Here is a 17,304-nt window from a genome sequence, read left to right as displayed (position 1 = left end):
TGTGCAAAGGGGCAGTCACGATGCAGGGAGGCTTGGGCGTGAAGCCAGCATGGCGCTCTATTTTGAGAAGTTGTTCCTACTCTTATCCAAGACCAGCGCAAAAATTTCATGCAGTGCTGTCAATGGTTTAACAACCACGACAGCGGCTGTGTTTCCCAAGGGCCTCCTGCAGCTCGGCCCTGTGCCTTTGGTCACTGAGTCCTGATGCTGCCATCCCCGGGCGTGTTCCATTGAACCGGGAGACAAAACCGAGGCTCGAGGAGGCGATGTGACTCGCCCCATGGCCCAGCCAGGGTCTGGTGGGCGGCCCGGTCCCGGCAACAGAAGGAGGTTTGACGGAGGGATGTCTTACTGAGTGTGGGCAGCGTTGAGGGATCCCTCTGCCGGATGTTGCAGCACCTGGGGCCGCAAAGGTGGGGAGCTCTTACTACCTGGAGGCCCGAAGGGGCAGTGGAGGGAGCAGGAGTACCCGAGGAGAGGAGCCACTTGGCAGGAGCCGTGGTTCCAGGTAGAAGAACGTGGGAGCAGCCACCACATAGCCCCACAGAGAGGGAGTCAGGGAATAAATGGCCCAGCCTCTCTCTCCTCCCGCCCTCCAACCTCCTGCAGGATCTCCCACTGGCTGGACCTGACCGCAGCTGGAGGGCAGGGAGCCCATGGAGGCAGGGGACACAGGTGAGCCTCTGGGATAGAGAAGGGGGGGTGCAGAGACTGCCCAGCCCACCCAGGCTCTCAGGGGAGGTGAGCAGAGAAGCTGGCCTTGACTCCAGCTGGGCCCCCACCTTGTCAGGCTGTGGGCAGGACTCCATAGGATGATGCCCAGCACAGGGAGTAAGGGACACGTTTATCACACATGGATGAGAGACAAGTGTTCAGCTCAGCTGGTGCAGCTGGTTTGGGTCTGGTGACGACTGGAGATGAGAAACACGGGCAGCTGGGGTGTGAAGACCTGGGAGAGGAACCCAGCAGGACTTGGGGACCATCCTCCTGTCTCAAGTCCCCTCAAGTTGACCCAGGCGAGGCCTCCTGTGGAAACCAAATCCCAGCCCTAGGAAGAGGAGGCCTCCGTGCCCAGGAGATCTGCCGCCTGCTTTCTGTGGCTCTCCTCGGCTGATGCTCACCTTTCCCAGGTGATCTGGCTGACTCCGGTTTTTTGGAGAAGGTTTGGGAAGGGGTCTCCTGCTGGGGAGAGAGTCCCTGGGATCTGAGAGTGGGAGTAAGCACCAGTGATAACAGATGGGAGAGGAGGCTGCAGGGACCAGGGCAGAACATGTGAGGGGAGAAGGAAGTGGTGGTCTTCGGGGCTTCTTAAAGATGCCGTGGGCTCCGGTGTCAGGAGGCAGCCGCACTGACAAGCTCCAGGAGATAAGAGGGGACTGTTTACAGCAGGGTGGTTTCTGGGGTGAGTCGGCCCGGGTGTGGGGGAAGGCGGGAGGGAGACAGGATGGAGAAGGGATGGAGCTGCTTCGCTGGGAGCCACTTGGCACTCACAGTGACCTCTGGGGGAAGTGGTCACTTCCTCGTGTCTCACAAGCTACTGCACCACCCAGAAATTGACTCCAACCCGGGGACATGTGGCAGACTCAGCCAACCGGCTCCTCTCCTCTCCTCACCCCTGCGCCCCTTGTCCCTCCATCCCTCCGTGTCCTGTCTTCTCTCCTGGGGAATCCCCCTCTAGTCCCTTCATTGTACAGAAAGGGGAAATTGAGGCCCAGAGAAGGAAAGGGACTTGCCTGCAGTCACACAGCAGTGGAGAGGCACAACCAGGACCTCCAGCTGATTGCTCCTTCCACCCCACAACCTTGCTTTCCTGCCCTTCCAGCACCGCGCTGGCATTCATCAAACAAAATGAAGACAACTCACGTGGGCTGGGGGCCTGTTCTGGGATGCATGCAGCACCAGGCCCCGATGGCCCTCTCTCATTTAACCCAGAGTCCCCTCTGAGGAAGGACTTCTCTTGCTTTACAGCAAGGGGTGGATCACAGGACACGTTTGGTCTCAAGTAACAGAGTACCTGACCACAAGTGCCTGCGATGATAAGCATTTGCCGCTTCTTGCAAAATAAAAGTCTGGCTGTAATTTCTTTCAGAGGCCCAGCAGTCCCTTCAAGGGCCCGGGCTATTTCCATCCTTCCTGTCTGCACTTGTCACCAGGCCTCCGGTTCTCTAGCCTTTTGGTCCCAGGATGACTGCCTGAGCTCCAGGAATCAGGCTCCCCGCTCACACCATGCAGAGACAGTAAACGGGACGCCACTCTCTCCATCTGTCTTTCTGTCAGGGTGCATCTTGGGTTTTCAGCCCCTGTCTCAGAGGTGGGCAGGCTGAGTAGAGAGCCCCACGGGCTGTGTGCCCCGCTCGCTGGGCCCTTTCTGCCGTCGCTGGCATGTGGCAGCCAGAGGCAGGATTGGAACCAGGGTTCTCCGGCTGCCTGGCCCTGGCGCCCGTGCTTTCTCCCCCAGTTCGGGCTGCTGTGCAACGCAGTGCGCTGCCATGTAGAGACTGACTCTGATTGCCGGGGTCACTGCTCATCGCCTGGGGTGCAAATGGTCCAGAAGCGACCCCTCCATGCAGACGAGCCAGGCTGACCAACAGTGGAGGGGACCAAAGGGAAGGGAGCAGCAGATGGCCAGCTAACTTGTCTCCAGCCCCCAAGGTCCTGGCCTCCCCGAGACCCTTTCACGCGAACTGGTCCTCGGCTTCCCGGATCTGCTCCATGCTGTCTGTGACTTGAAGCCCACAGACTAAGGCTGTTGGCTTTACGAAATGTTTCTCCGCAGCACAGACAAAAGGAGTCTGCACCAGTTAGGATATTTCAAGCTATGAGGGACAGAAACCAAACTTAAGCTGGCTTGAAAACCAAGGGAATCCATGAGTTCCCAGAACAGGGGTCCTGGGGTGATGAATTCAGTCCAGCTTGACCCAGGGGGCACACGACATTCCCAGGGACCATTGCACGCCCCCCACCCTCTCTCTGTTTCTCAGCTCTGCTGTCTTAGTTCACTCCATTTTCAGACCCACGTGGTTTTGAGATGCCTGTCCGCTGCCTTCCCTCCTGTTTACGTCTGGCGGGAAATAACCAACAGTTCTTGTCCTTTGTTCACACCAAATCCCCAGGACTCGCTCTGATTGGCCTGATGGGCCTGAGTCACCAGCAATGACCCTGCACCAGCAGTGGTCCCTCAGCAATGACCAGTGCGAACTGGGAGTAATGACCAGTGGGAGCTGAGATAGATGACCAGTGGGAACTGGGAGCAGTGACCTGTGGGAGCTGGGAGTGGTGACCGGTGGGAGCTGGGAGTGGTGACCAGTGGGAGCTGGGAGTGGTGACCAGTGGGAACTGGGAGCAGTGACAGTGGGACATGGGAGTGATGACCAGTGGGAACTGGGAGCAGTGACCGGTGGGAGCTGGGAGTGATGACCAGTGGGAACTGGGAGCAGTGACCAGTGGGAGCTGGGAGTGGTGACCAGTGGGACGACTTCAGTGTCAGTCGCTCGGGAAGGCCTCCCTGAGGAGTCAGAGTTGGCAGTGCCCTGAAGGCCATGCCAGGCTGGCCGTAGAACAGGGCACAGAGAGAAGGGCCAGAGCGGCAGAGGTCCTACAGGGGTGTCCTGCGGGGCTGGGTGGGGCGGGCCAGGAGGCTCTGATGGAGAGGGGCGTTTGTGAAGGGCTTTGGAGGGTTGGGCTGGGCCAGGCCGTGCTGGGATGGATGGAGCCACCTTCCTGCCGGAAGGCATGTCAGGGGGACCGATGCCCATGAGGCAGGAGATCCTCCTGGACTGTGGGAGCATCAGGTTCCTCCTGGTGGCCGCAGAGTTGGAGGGGAGGTGACCGGGAGCGGTGGAATTCAATGCTGGGAAACAGCTTTTGGTTTTTAAAAATGAGATGCCTCTCAGAATGCTGTGCAGGGTGACAGAGGCTCCCGGTCACCAGAGTGCCGTGTGGCACGGACCATGTGGGAGCCAGAGGCCGCTATTTGACCTACCTCCCCTAGGAGGCTGTGCCTCCTCCAGCAAGTTCACCCCTGGGTCCTCTGGGCAGCCAGAGAGTCTGGGACAGCCCAGGAGGCCAACTTCCATAGTAGCTACTCATTGTTATGAATCCCGGAACTTTCCCGAGCCAAGTTTCTCCCGAGGCCGCTCCCGGCCTGAGAACCCCGCCCTGATAATTCTGGACCCTGGGCAGCACCTGGTACATTGTTGGCACTTCCTGGGAGGCCTGTCAGAAAGAAATTGATTTTCCTCCCTCCAGCGGTGCAGAAAATCCTTCCTTCTGCTCCAGACAGGTTTGGGGCCAGGGGAGGGACAGAGAGGCGATGGAGAGCAGCCCCGCCCCGCCCCATGCAGGAATTGCAGTTGCAGACCCCAGCCACTGCTCCACACACCCCAGGACGGGGAGCTCATCCCCTGCCCCACAGCCCTTCCCACTCTGCTCAGGGGCTGGGGGCAGGCCTGGCCTCTCACTGAGCTGGGACCTGCTGTCTTGTGACTCCCCACCAACTGGGATCCTAGTTCTGCCCTCTGGAGAGATACACAATCCCTCCTGCTCACTCTGTCCTGGGACAGCCACACAGAGGGTGTGGGGGAGTGAGCAGGGACCCAGGAAGTGCCTTCTCCAGGCTGAGCACAACCTGCTCCTTCAGTATGGGGTCTCCGGCCCCCTCTTCTTCACGTGTTCTTTCTTTCCATCTGCCAGGGCATAGCCTGGTTCTGAAAACCACATAGCACAACCATCTCCTCCCTTATTGTGGGCACTAGACCCTAGTTAATATGGCCTCCAATTGTTGGCTTTTTAGCACCATCTTAGTTGGTATGGAATTTGTGGTTGTCTGAAGCTTTCAGTCTTTCTCAGTCTCTCCTATCTTGTGCTCTTGCAATGAATTTTTTTTAATAGCGAAAGTTATAGGTGTTTCCAATTCTGACTGGTTTCAGCCACATATTTTAGTCTGTGGAAGTGACTGAATTCTGATTGGGACTTGTCCCCTGTGGACACCAGGCTGACTAGGGCCAGATTTCAGTGGCACCAAAAGACCCTCCTGCTCCCCAGAGGCCTCTCTTCCGAGCCACTCACTGTGCCTCAAATTTCCCTATCATGCCCTCCACGCACGCTCCTCCCCAAGCCTGGTGGCTCTTCTGGTTCCTTGTCTCATGCACAGCCTCTGCACCTGCCAGAGGCCCGTGAGTCACCCCTGAGCCCCCACAACACCCGTGCGTCCCATCCTCCTCCAGGTGTTGCCCACTTTGCTCCCTGCCTCCCCTCCGCTGCCTCGGTCTTGGTCGGAGCCGCCACTGCCTCTGGCCCCAGTGACGGGGATGCTACCCCTCCTGCTCCCCCTCCTGCCGCTCTGACCTTCTCTGGCCTAACTTCCACTCGCTCTGGAGTGCTCTTTAGAGGTGTCAGTTGCACTCCACCACTCCCCTGCACGGAAGCCCCTCGGGGACACCCTGGGCTCAGGGCTGGACCAGATGCCCCCCTGCCCTCAGTAGTCAGCCCTGCTGCCTCCCAGCTCACTCTCCCTCTGCCCCAGCCATGCCTGCCTCGGGCCGGCCGGGAAGTTTGGCTGATCCTCTTTCACGCTTCCTGTTACCTGGCTCCCTGCTCAGCCCTGGCCTTCCTGGGGGAGGCTTCCCGGAGCTGCACACAAGAGCGGCTCCTCCTGGGCCAAGCTTGTTTGCCCTCTGTTCTGCTCCTTCACAGCACTCGCCAATTTATCATTAGATTCGGGGGGCTATTGATCCCATCGCTGCTTGCGGCTGGGGTCTGCACGTTCTGAGAAGGCAGAGACAACATCTACTTGTGTCATGGTCCTCCCGGCGCCTCTGCAGCAGGAGTGGTGCCACATAGCACACAGTGGGTGCTCCGTACAAAGTGGGTGGGCGAGTGAATGAATGCACAGAGGAAGACCATGCAGGGTCCTTCTTTAGCCTTATTCTGGCCAGCGCCTTTTCCATGCTAGGCGAGTCTCTGCCAGAGGTCCGGGAGGTGGAGACGCGTGTCCCGGCCCTGGCTCCCCAGGAGCGTCGCAGGCGGGGTTCTCCAGACCAGAGGCTGAGGTAGAGCTCCAGATTCAAGCTGTTATTAGGCATCAGCAAAGGGGGGCAGGCAGGACTGAGCAGAGTGGAGCTGCAATGCCAGCCAAGCAGTCTGGAGCAGGCGCTGCCCCTCAGAGTGCCTGGACTTGAGACCCCTAGCTCTCTCTGTCCCCGGCTGCAGGCCACTGTGGAAGGCTGCAGCTCTCCGCAGCCAGCACAGACTTGGAAGGGTCCGACAGCTGGAGGCCGCATGCTGACTCCTCCCTGTCCGTGGTGTGCTGGGGCCGGCTCCTGTGGGCTCCAAGGCCAGTGTTAAACGTTGAGGGATTTCCGAGCTGATTGTTAAACTGTTGGCAGCTTAAAATTGGCCGTGGCGGGAACATCAATCCTGCTCTACAAAGCAGAGTTTTGTTTTCCTTTGTTGAGAGCCGATTTACGAGCACACTACTACCTGGCCTGGTGGGGGACACTGCTGGGTAGACAGTCATCATGGGGCCAAGGTGACAAGTATTCAACAGCCCAGGACAGTTATGGAAACCATGAGGGAGTCACTGACTGCCTTGGCAATCAGGGAAGGCTTTGTGGAGGAGGTGACTTTTTTTCTGACATGCTAGAATATTCAAAAGATACAAAAGGTGATTCCGTGAAAAGTAAGGCTCCTGTCGCCTGCTCATCCTGTCCACTCCAGGTGCCCTCCCTGGAGACAGCCGCTCTTGCTACCTTCCCTGTATTCTTCCGGAGATGTTATTCTGTGCTCTTATGAACACACCTGCACAGGTCCTTCTTTCTCCCACAAATGAGCTCATGCTCTGCATGCTTTTCTGCACCTTGCTTTGTTGTCTTAACCACGTATCTTGCAGATCAGCCCTCAATAGTAAGTACAGAGCCGCATCATTCTCTCTAACAGCCGCAAGACATTCTAGTCCACAGATGCACCGGAATTTATATACCCAGTCCCCATTGGTGGATCTTCAGATTCTTTCAGCCTTTGGGTAGTTCAGATATTGCCTCTGAATGGCTCTTCATCATTTTGCAGATGCACGAGCCTCCCTGCAGGGTACGAGTTCAGCAGTGGAATTGTGGGGTGGAGCATCTGTAATGGCAGTAAAGATTGGCCTTCCAGATAAGGTGCAGAGCCAAGAGGTGGATGCGGAGGAAAGAGCATGGGACTGGGCAGTCAAGAGGATGGGGCTTGTTCTGGGCCCTGCCATGGAGGAGTGGCACGTAGCTGCTGGGGTGGTGGCCACCACAAGAGGCGCCCTCAGACTGGGAAATGAAGGGGAGTTTGGAAAGAGACTGCTATCCAACAACTGATGAATGGGTGGCTAGAGTGCGGCATAGCCATGTCGTGGAATATTACTCATCCATGAAAAGGAATGAAGCACTGGTACATGGATGAACCTTGCAAACGTTACACCGAGTGAAGGAAACTACGCACACAGAAGGCCACATATTCTATGATTCCATTTATAGGGAGTGTCTAGACTAGGCGGACACATGAAGACAGAAGGTGGATTAGTGGTTGCCTGATCTGGGGCTGAGAGGAAGGGAGGAATGGGCAGTGACTACTAATGGCTGTGGAGTTTCTTTTTAGGGAGGTGAAAATGTCCTCAAGTTAGTGGTGATGGTTACCCAACTCTGAATATACTAAAAACCCTCGAATTGTATACTTTAAGTGGGTGAATTGTATGGTGTGTGAGTTATATTGTAATAAAGCTGTCAAAAAAGGAGAGACTGCTGATGAAACGGAGGACGGTCCCCAGAAGGGATGGTGCAGCCCTGGGCCAGCAACAGTGGGAGCCCTTCCTCCTTAGGCCTCAGGGCTGAGGAGGTGGGGCTCCTGGAATCTCGGGGGACTGTGCAGGGGACAGCCATTCTGTGGGGTCCAGCGGGGAGTGAGCAGGAGGAATAACTATCAAGACGTTCCTCCCGCCCTCGCGTCTCCCTCCAGTGCCTTCCACTGGCCAGACCTCCCCGGAAGGGACACTATTGCATTCAAACTACCCACTCACTGGCGGGCACGGGGCCCAGCCATCGCAGCAGGAATAGGTGCGCTCCATTAGTCTCGTGGGGCGTGGACGAGAGGCGGCAGTGAGGGGGTGGTCTGGAGGGACGTGGAGGAGCTCCGGCACAGTCTGTGAGCCCCTGCCTTTCGCTGAGCCCCTCTTGCCCGCCCTGGGAAGTGGGACGAGCTGCCCATCTCTCAGGGCTGTCAGGAAATCGGATGCCATCACGGCTCCACTTTGTGTGGGTTAAAGAGCAGGACGGACACAAGGCCAAGACTGCAGAGAGTCAGAAGCAGCCCTGGGAATCAGCTAGTTCAAACCCCTGACGTCTAAAATGGAGAAACCGAGGGCCAGCGAGGGCCCCCAGCCAGTCACGGCAGAGCCAGCCACATCTCACTTCCAGGGACAGTCCCTAAATACAGCTCCCATTCTGAGACCTTTTTTTTAAATAGATTTTCTTTTTCAGAGCAGTTCTTGGTTTACAGCAAAATCGAGCAAAGGTACAGAGATTTCCCGTCTGGCCCGCGCCCACACCCATGGTCTCCCCGCACCAGATCATAGCTCCTGCTCCCGGCCTCCACTGGCCGGCCTGTCCTCTCACAGGAAAGTCCCGTTCCCCAGCCTAAGGAGACAGGACGACTAACTGTTATGTGAGGGCCTGGACGGGATCCTGGAACAGAAAAAGGACATTAGGTAAAAACTAGAGAAATCTAAGTAAATTGTGGCCTTCAGTTAACAGCAGTGTTTCGATCTTAGCTCGTCAAATGTAACACGTGCGTCCTAACGTGAGACGTCAGTAGGAGGGAAGCTCCATGCAGGATGCCTGGGGGCTCTCTCTCCTGTCTTCACAATTTCCCTGTCAATATAAACGTTTCCTAAAAGATAACGCTCATTTTTTTAAACTGAAGAAGAAAATAGTCCTGCCTCCTTAGCATGGCCCGTGGAGGCTGTGGGGCAGGACCCCTCGTGCCACCTCGGCACCTGTAGCTGCTGCCTGGTCAGCGTGCTCCAGTCACACGGCTTTGGCTCCACTGTCCCTCAAGCGGAAGTGAAATGAGAGGATGAGTCTGTGCTGCCGTGTGCTGGCCTCCTCTTGGGTTCTGCTCTCTGCTCAAATGTCACCTCCTCAGGGAGGTCGTCCCCTACTGTCGATGCCACATAGACTCCGCCTGCTTCTTCCCTCACTCTCCAGTCCCTAATCCTGTTCCATTCTCTTCTTTTCACTGAGTTTGGTGTTTGAGCCGGACACCTCTTGCCTCTCTCCTCCATAGAACGTGCTCAGCTGTCCCCTCGGCCCCTGCACAGGCCATTCCCCAGCCCTGCGGCCCTGCGCTGACTGACCAGAGGTGACAGGTTGCGGTGGAGGCAAGAAGGGAACACGGCCTGCCCCTCATGTCCTCTGAGGCCCACGGGGGGTGAGAGGCAGAAGACTTCTGTGTTCCCCTGAGACACTGTGAGACACCAGACTTTGGGCCTCAGAGATTTATTTTTTAATTTATTTTCCTTCTGCCTCGAAGCATTTCTGCACCACAGGATGGCACAGGGGCAAACCTGAGCAGTCTTACGTGGCTGGTCTTTAAGCTGGGACCCAGCAGTGCAGCCAGGGACATAAAATGCTGCCACTTGTCCTTACCAGCTGCCCCAAGCCCCCTGTTTGTCCCTCCCCCCCTCCAGGGTCCCTCCCTTGGGTCCTGCCCACTTCCCCTCCGTCCAGCAATGCAGGGTCGATGCCCGGCCAGGCAGTGCCTCCAGGACCCTGAACTCTCAGGGGGGTTGCTCAGGCCTGGGGTGTACCAGCTGTGGAATAATGGGAATGCACCTGTTGGTGAATTTACCTTTGGGCAGCTCCTGAGCAACTGCCGTGTGCCAGGCACTGGGAAGATGCCCAGAGTCGTGCCATCTTAGAGTCTGCAAACCCTCTGACCACTGGACACTGAGTCACAATCCAGACTCTTAAAGTGTAAAGGGAGCCTGGAAGTCCCCCTGGGCAGCTCGGGAGCGGGTGGCAGCCTGGCCTCAGGGGATGGAGGCAAGGGGTGCAAAGGATGTGCCTTTGTCCCGCACATGTTTCCTTTCTGCTGTCCCCTGCCTCGGGGAGAGGGCTCAGTGCCCACCCGGAAGCCTGTCTGGGTGGCCCGTGCTGACCAGGGCAGCTGGGATTACACCCAGCTTAGTGCGGACGTGTGCGATCACTGAGGCTCTCAAAATGCAGAGTTTGCAGGGTTAACGGGCTGGACGTCATCTGATTAGGGGCCCACACAAATGCTGCCAGGGCCTCAGGCCGTCTCGGTGGCACAGGGGAGAGGCAGGCAGTGTCGGGAGGCTGCGTGCAGCGGGAGTGGCAGCTGCCCCAGCACAATGCAGAAGCCTGGACATGGGCACCGGGGCTCAGCGCCCGGGTCCACCGCAGGGAAAGCAGCCGGTGTCCCGGCCTTGCAGATCAACCCACTGCTTTCTCACTGAAACCTCCCAGGGACCGTTCTTAAAGACCAGCTTTCTTGAGGTATAATTCGCATGCCGTACAATGCACCCATCTAAAGTGTACAGTTCCACACTTTCTAATATAGTCACACATATGTGCAACCAACACCACAATGGATTTTAGAATATTTTCATCACCTCAGGAGGGAACTTGTGCCCTTCAGCAGCCACTCCTCATTTCCCCCAGCCCAGTATTCCACCTTATGCCTCTACGGATTTGCATGTTCTGGATGTCGCCTCTAAGGGCGATCATGCAATATGTGGTCTTTTCTGACGGGCTTCTTTCACTTAACTTAATGCTTTCAAGGTCCATCCACGTTGTCACGCGCATCAACACTTCATTCCTTTTTATTGCTGAATAATATTCCATTACGTGGATAGGCTGCATTTGGTTTGTCCACTTGTCAGTTGATGGACATTTGGGTTGTTTCCACTTTTTGACTCCTGTGAAGGATGCTGCCGTGAGCATTGGTGTACAGGTGTTTGTGTGCACGTGTGTTTTCATTTCTCCTGGGTAATACCCGGGGGTGGAATAGCTCGGTGTCTCAGTCTGTTTGGGCTGCTAGAACAGCACACCACAGACGGCGTGGCTTACAAATAACAACATCTATTTCTCACAGTGCTGGAGGCTGGAAGTCCACGGTCAAGGCGCCCAGGGGGTCACCTTCTGGTGAGGTCCCTCCTCCTGGGTCAAAGCCGGTGCCTTCTCGCTGTGTGCTCACGGGGTGGAAGGGGCTAGAGCTTGCTCTGGAGCCTCTTTATAGGGCACTAGTCCCATCCATGAGGGCTCCACCCTCGTGACTGAAGCACCTCCCAAAGGACCCACCTCCTCTCAGCTTTTGGGGGTTGGATTTCAACATATGAATTTGGGGGGGGCGACACGCACACTCACACCAGAGCGCTGGCTCACATGGGAACTCTATGTTGACCATTTCGAGGAGCTGCCAGGCTCTCTCCCACAGGCTGTACCCTTTCACGTTCCCGCCGGAAGTGCATGGAGGTTCCCATCGCCCCACAGCCTCGCCAGCACTCGTGATGTCTCTATTTCTGTTACCATTCTAGACGGCGTGAAGTGGCACCTCACTGTGGTTTTGATTTGCGTTTGCCTGATGCCTAATGTTGCTGAGCATCTTTCCATGTGCTTGTTGGCTTTTGTAGCCTTTGCATTTTTATAAATTGCAAGATATAGCAAATGAGCAAAAAGCTCACAGAACATCTATGTTGACTTAAAAGAATAATTATAAAGCTCCCTGGTCAAGGAACAGAATGTTGCCAGCACCCCAGGAGTCCTCCCGGTAACCCTTGCCTCCTACCCCAGGGACAGCTGCTGTTCGATATTTGTGATCCTCTTTCTTTCCTTTTTATTCTACTTTCCCCTCTGCATGTGCCCCTGAACTGTATAGTCCAGTTTTGCCCACCTTTGAACTTGATGCAGATGAAATTATTCTATGGAAACCTTTCACGATCTCTTCTTTCCCTCCCCGCTGTGTTCCAAGGTGGACCCCCGTCGGTGTGGTTTGCTGTGGCTGTTCATTGTCACTGCCTTATAGTGTCCCACTGAGCACACAGGCGCTCCGCCTCCTCGCCAGCACTCAGTAGTGTCCGAATCCACTCTGCACGTCCCCCTGGCATCTCTGCGTGCAAGTCTCTGGCTGCACTAAGATCTCAATCAGCCTCGCGCCTCAGAAGCGCCTGCCTCACCCTGCCCCCGACACACCTCACAGCCCTGGGCCTCGCTCCTCCCCGCGCCCCTCAGACCAAGATGGGAAGGTGGGCTGAACATCTGGGAACCGTGTCCTCACCGACCACCAAAGGGCCGTCTGTGTTATTCGGGGTCCGCTCGTCCAGTCCCAGCTGCGCGTGTGGAGGTCATACAAGGGCGCCAGCATAGAGTAGGTGCTCTCTCACTCCAGGTGTCCTGGAACCAGAGTGTTCACCCACTGAATCTCTGTCCCAGAACACTCGGAATGCTTGCAGTCCCGCTGGCTCGTCTGATTTCAGACACGGTGGGTGAGACACGGTGCCCCTCCCCGCCTCTTGAGTCTCCTCAAGCACTAGACGCCTCCTCCTGAGAGCAGAGCTCTTAGGGCCGGGAGGATCCTGAATACAGACCATCCTTGGAGACAGGGCCCTTATCTTGTCACCTTTGTGTCTCCAGCCCCCCACAGGCCGGGCCCAGAGGCAGAACTAATGACTATTTTCTGAATGTCTGATTTGGTTGCAGCATCCTGACTTTTGTCAGAAAAGCTGGAATTGCCTTCATTCCGTGTTTCAGTTAAGGCAGCTGAGGCTCAGAGAGGGAGTGTGACAACCCCGCGGTCACATAGCAGTAAGCAGCCACCACGCACCTAATTCACACCCCTCAGCAAGAAGACCCTCCGCTCCGAGTGTCTCACAGACCAGCTCTACAAGTTAGCTGAGCCTCAGTTTCTTCCTCTGCAGAATGGAGTTATACTAATCTCCTGGAGTTAAATAAGATGCCACAAAAAAAGCGTGGGCCCAGCATGTGCGCAGGTGATTAATAAATGTCCAGTCCTTTACTCTCTCGTTCACCTATTCTGTCACAGAGAACAGGCAAAAGCAATTGAAGGACCATGAAAGGGCTCACACACTATGACCCAGAAACTGTGCTCACCCCATCCTAGGCCCGGTACCCAGGAGGAGCTTAATAATGTCTGTTAGGATGAATCAGGATAAAGATGATGGGGAAGGAAGAGAAGCTTTATTTCCAAAGATTTTCCTTCTCCGTTACTTATAGCTAAAAAAAAGAAGAAGGAAGGAAGGAAGGGAAAGAAAAGATTTAAAAAAACAGAAAGCAACCTAAATATCCTCTACTATGGGGTGGTTGGTAAATGCTGCCGTCTTTTACTGCTGGACTATTCCACAGAGGGGTCAGCGAAATACAGCCTGTAGGCCATCTCTGGCCCACTGCCTAAACATGTCGATAAAGGGTAAATGAAAACCAGTCCTTAGTTTTGCCTGGCCTTGAACTTCGTATAAATGGAATCACACAGGATGTTCTCCTTTGTGTCCAGTTTCTTTCCCTCTCCATCTTGGAGAGCTGTCCTTCTTGCGGGTATTAGTAATTCACGCTCTTGCACTGCTGTCTAGTACTTTGTTGTACACTTATAGTTAAGTACTGTTTCTATCACCATTGTAACATGGGGACTGCAGCACAGAGGGCTGAAGTAAGTTGCCCAAGGGCACACAGCAGGTTCATGGTACATCTGGAATTTAAACCCAGAATCGGTGCTTTATATTGCCTGTATAATGCTGCCTCTCACACTGTGATGATGGAAGCCCAAGGGGTATTGGGAGCTTAGAAGCAGGGGTACATCCTCTAGCCTGGGGAGTCAGAGAAAGCTGCCAGGGAAGGTTAAATCAGAGCTAGGGTTTTCCCAGACTCAGATGTTCCCGGGCCTAGCAGGTGTCATAAGTGGTCAAAGCAGATGACTTCTGAGAAACCACAGCTCGAGGTCAGGGAAGCAATAGGGAGTAGTGAGGACTATGGCAAATTGAGGGATGCCAACCTGTGAAGGAGGCAGCTGCTGGTACAGCTCTGGGTACTGTTGCCATGTGACAATGCTGGCAGAGACTGTGGTGAGCCAGGACACCACAGGACTGCCATGCTGGCAGTTGTGGCCAGCTTCTATGCTGGGAGGTCAGTGCCCAGCTGCACCAGGTATTAAATAATTTGAATATCACCCAGTGTTGTCAGATGCCCTTTCTGTTTGCCAAAAAAGGCTGGAAGTCTGTCTTCTAAAGTGAACTCCTCTGGTTTTTAAATGTTGGTTCAAAATTGATTTTAAATCTGTGTAGGCCAAAGAGAACCCGTGTGGTCTGGACTGGCGTGAACTGATCCACATGCCGTCTAAGGAACACATGGGAGTTGGGAGGCAAGAAGGGCAAGGGAGGGCCAGGTGGAAGGCACAGCACAAAGGCTGGAGGCGAGAGGGATTTGAATCCAGGTCTGAGTTTCCTACACTAGATAGAAAAACAAAAGCCAAACCCGGCTAGGTGGGATAGTGGGTGGGCCGGCCTGGGGGCTGCACCTGGCGGTTGCGTGCAGTGACGTGCGCTGTGCTCTTCCCCGCCCGCCCCGCAGATCCTGGAGGAGAACATGAAGCTGGAGTGTAAGTGCCACGGTGTGTCGGGCTCGTGTACCACCAAGACGTGCTGGACCACGCTGCCACAGTTTCGGGAGCTGGGCTACGTGCTCAAGGACAAGTACAACGAGGCCGTCCACGTGGAGCCCGTGCGTGCCAGCCGCAACAAGAGGCCCACCTTCCTGAAGATCAAGAAGCCGCTGTCCTACCGCAAGCCCATGGACACAGACCTGGTGTATATCGAGAAGTCGCCCAACTACTGCGAGGAGGACCCGGTGACGGGCAGCGTGGGCACGCAGGGCCGCGCCTGCAACAAGACGGCGCCCCAGGCCAGCGGCTGCGACCTCATGTGCTGCGGCCGCGGCTACAACACCCACCAGTATGCGCGCGTGTGGCAGTGCAACTGCAAGTTCCACTGGTGCTGCTACGTCAAGTGCAACACCTGCAGCGAGCGCACCGAGGTGTACACGTGCAAGTGAGCCCGCGGCCCGGCTGGCCACCTCCCGCTGCAGCTTCGCCTGCGGGAGGACCGGACTGCAGTCCCCCTGGAGGTCACCTCCCAGACCTTCCCGGGGAACCGCAGGACACTGAGCTTGTCTTTTCTGCTGAGGGGGCCCCTCTCCTGGGTCTCCCGCCGGCACCTGTGGTAGAGATGGCTCCGGAGCCCTGACCGTTCCATTCCACGCCCAGCGCTGCTCCTCCCGCCCCAGACCCACCTGGGGCCCTCCTCCTCTGGAGCACAGCCTTTCGCAGCAGGAAGTCTGGACCCTGGGGCCTCATCATAGCAATATTTAACAATTTATTCTGATAAAAAATAATATTAATTTATTTAATTAAAAAGAGTCCTTCCACCTCGTAGGGATCCGTTTTCTGCAATCAAAGTGGGCCGCTTGCTTCCCCTGCGGGATGACGTCGCTAGGACCAGGACCCAAGAGAACTGTACCCTTATTCTGTGTGCAGATGGCTCTGCTAGGTGATTTCGCAGGACCCTTTTGCCGCAGTAGATGTTTCAGTCCAGAGCAGACGTCCTGTAAGCATATATAGATATATTTACATACACTTTTATATGTTTTTGCTGTTGCTGCTACTTATCCAGAAATTTAAGCTGGTCCAGATTTGGAGACGTTTTCCAGAATACGTTTCCCACTCTTTGGTCCCCCCCAGCTCAGACTTCGCCATTAGAAAAACCCAGTTTGGAATAGAAAGAGAGAGGAAAGATAATAATAAAACTCCCAACGGTTTTCATCTTTTGGAAAGTGAGCCACTGGATGAGAGAGAGTATTTTGTAAGAGACTATTTTTATATGAATATTTTATTTATATCGAGTCTGCCTGTATCATTCCGTGGCCTCTGCTGCTGCTTAACTCTGGTACTCACCTTTGGGTAAGGAGGGGCGAGGCCTGGCCCTGGGGTCCCGCCCCACGGGGCCCCTCACGTAGCTGGGTTCTCGAGTTCTGTTGGCCAAGTGGACAGAAGAGGCCCCTGGCTGCCGGCCTGCAGTGTCATCGGTTTTCCCTGGGAGAGGAATCAGATCCCCAGCCCCAGCCTGGTAAGCTCAGGCCTTTTGAGCAGGGTCACTGAGTGGTGACCTCATGATGAGCAATTTGGGGGCAGGCCGGTGCCCTCGGCGTTGCACGGCCGTCACAGGGACTCAGTCATCGCCGCTCAACAGAAGCCAGCTCAGGAAGCCCACCCCTCAGCAGGACACTCTGCCGTTACCGTGTGTCATGGGGGGTGAGGCACAGCCCTCAGTGATGGGGCAGGAAAGCTAGGGCGAGGCGTCCCATGGGCAGCAGGGCCCACAGGGCTCCCTGGATGTCATGGTCCCAGGGCAGACCAGCAGAGGGAGGCATGGACGAGGCCTCTCTGCCCTGGGTGCACCTGTGTCCAGTGCCTCTCAATCTGGAAAGCTCTCCTCCAGGAGGCTGTGGGGGTTCCAATATGTGTCCGCTTGCATTTCCGTGTGTGTGTGTGTGTGTGTGTGTGTGTGTGTGACTTTAGGGGTTCCTGGGGTAGTCATGTAACTTGGGGACCTCTGGGGTGCTGATGTGTGTACGTCTTGTGTGCTCCTGCGTGTACCTGCCATCTGTGTGTCTCCCTCCGCGTGTCTCAGAGACTCTGGGTGATGTGAGCATGTGAGTGTGTGCCTGTGCACCTGCCGGTCCCAGCTGTCTCTGCTTGCGGTTGAGGGCTGATGGAGTGAGACGGACTGCAGGGACCTTTGGCGATTGTGTTGAGCCACCAAGAGATGGCACTTCTCTACTCTGTGCCCACAGACACTGGTGAAACTCGGACACCTCTGAGACCATAGCCCCATGGCCCCACACGCCGGGAGCCCTCCCCTGTGTAGGCCGTGTTGGACTCCCCAGTGTCAGCACTGGGCCTGGATCACAGCGTGGACGAATAAAATGGCTGGTTGGTTGGTTGATTTCTTCCCTTGAACCTTTTTTGATTCTTTTCTTGGGTATTGGGATGAGTAAGCATGTGAAGGAATGAGTGGATGGATGGATAAATAGGTGGATGGATGGGCGGATGGACAGATAGATAACTAGGTAGGTGGGTGGATGAATGGATGGGGCGTGAATGGATGAGTGGAGGGTTGATCAATAGATGGGTGGATAATGGATGGGTGGGTAGGTGGGTAGGTGAATGGATGGATGGTTGGGGAGGTGAGTGGGTGGG

General features: G+C 55.7%; 1 protein-coding gene across 1 annotated transcript in view; it reads left to right on the top strand.

Moving 5' to 3' along the window:
* WNT7A (Wnt family member 7A) overlaps window positions 1-17,064 on the top strand; it is a 65,209-nt gene extending 48,145 nt beyond the window's left edge. Inside the window, exon 4 of the mRNA XM_070574627.1 lies at window positions 14,622-17,064. Within this exon, the coding sequence (XP_070430728.1) occupies window positions 14,622-15,101 (480 nt within the window). The 3' untranslated portion in view covers window positions 15,102-17,064. The remainder of the gene's footprint in view (window positions 1-14,621) is intronic.
* Window positions 17,065-17,304: the final 240 nt, after the last annotated feature.

Source organism: Equus przewalskii, chromosome 15 (assembly GCF_037783145.1).
Source record: "Equus przewalskii isolate Varuska chromosome 15, EquPr2, whole genome shotgun sequence".
Classification (NCBI taxonomy): Eukaryota; Metazoa; Chordata; class Mammalia; order Perissodactyla; family Equidae; genus Equus; species Equus przewalskii.
This window is presented reverse-complemented; position numbering and strand designations above follow the sequence as displayed.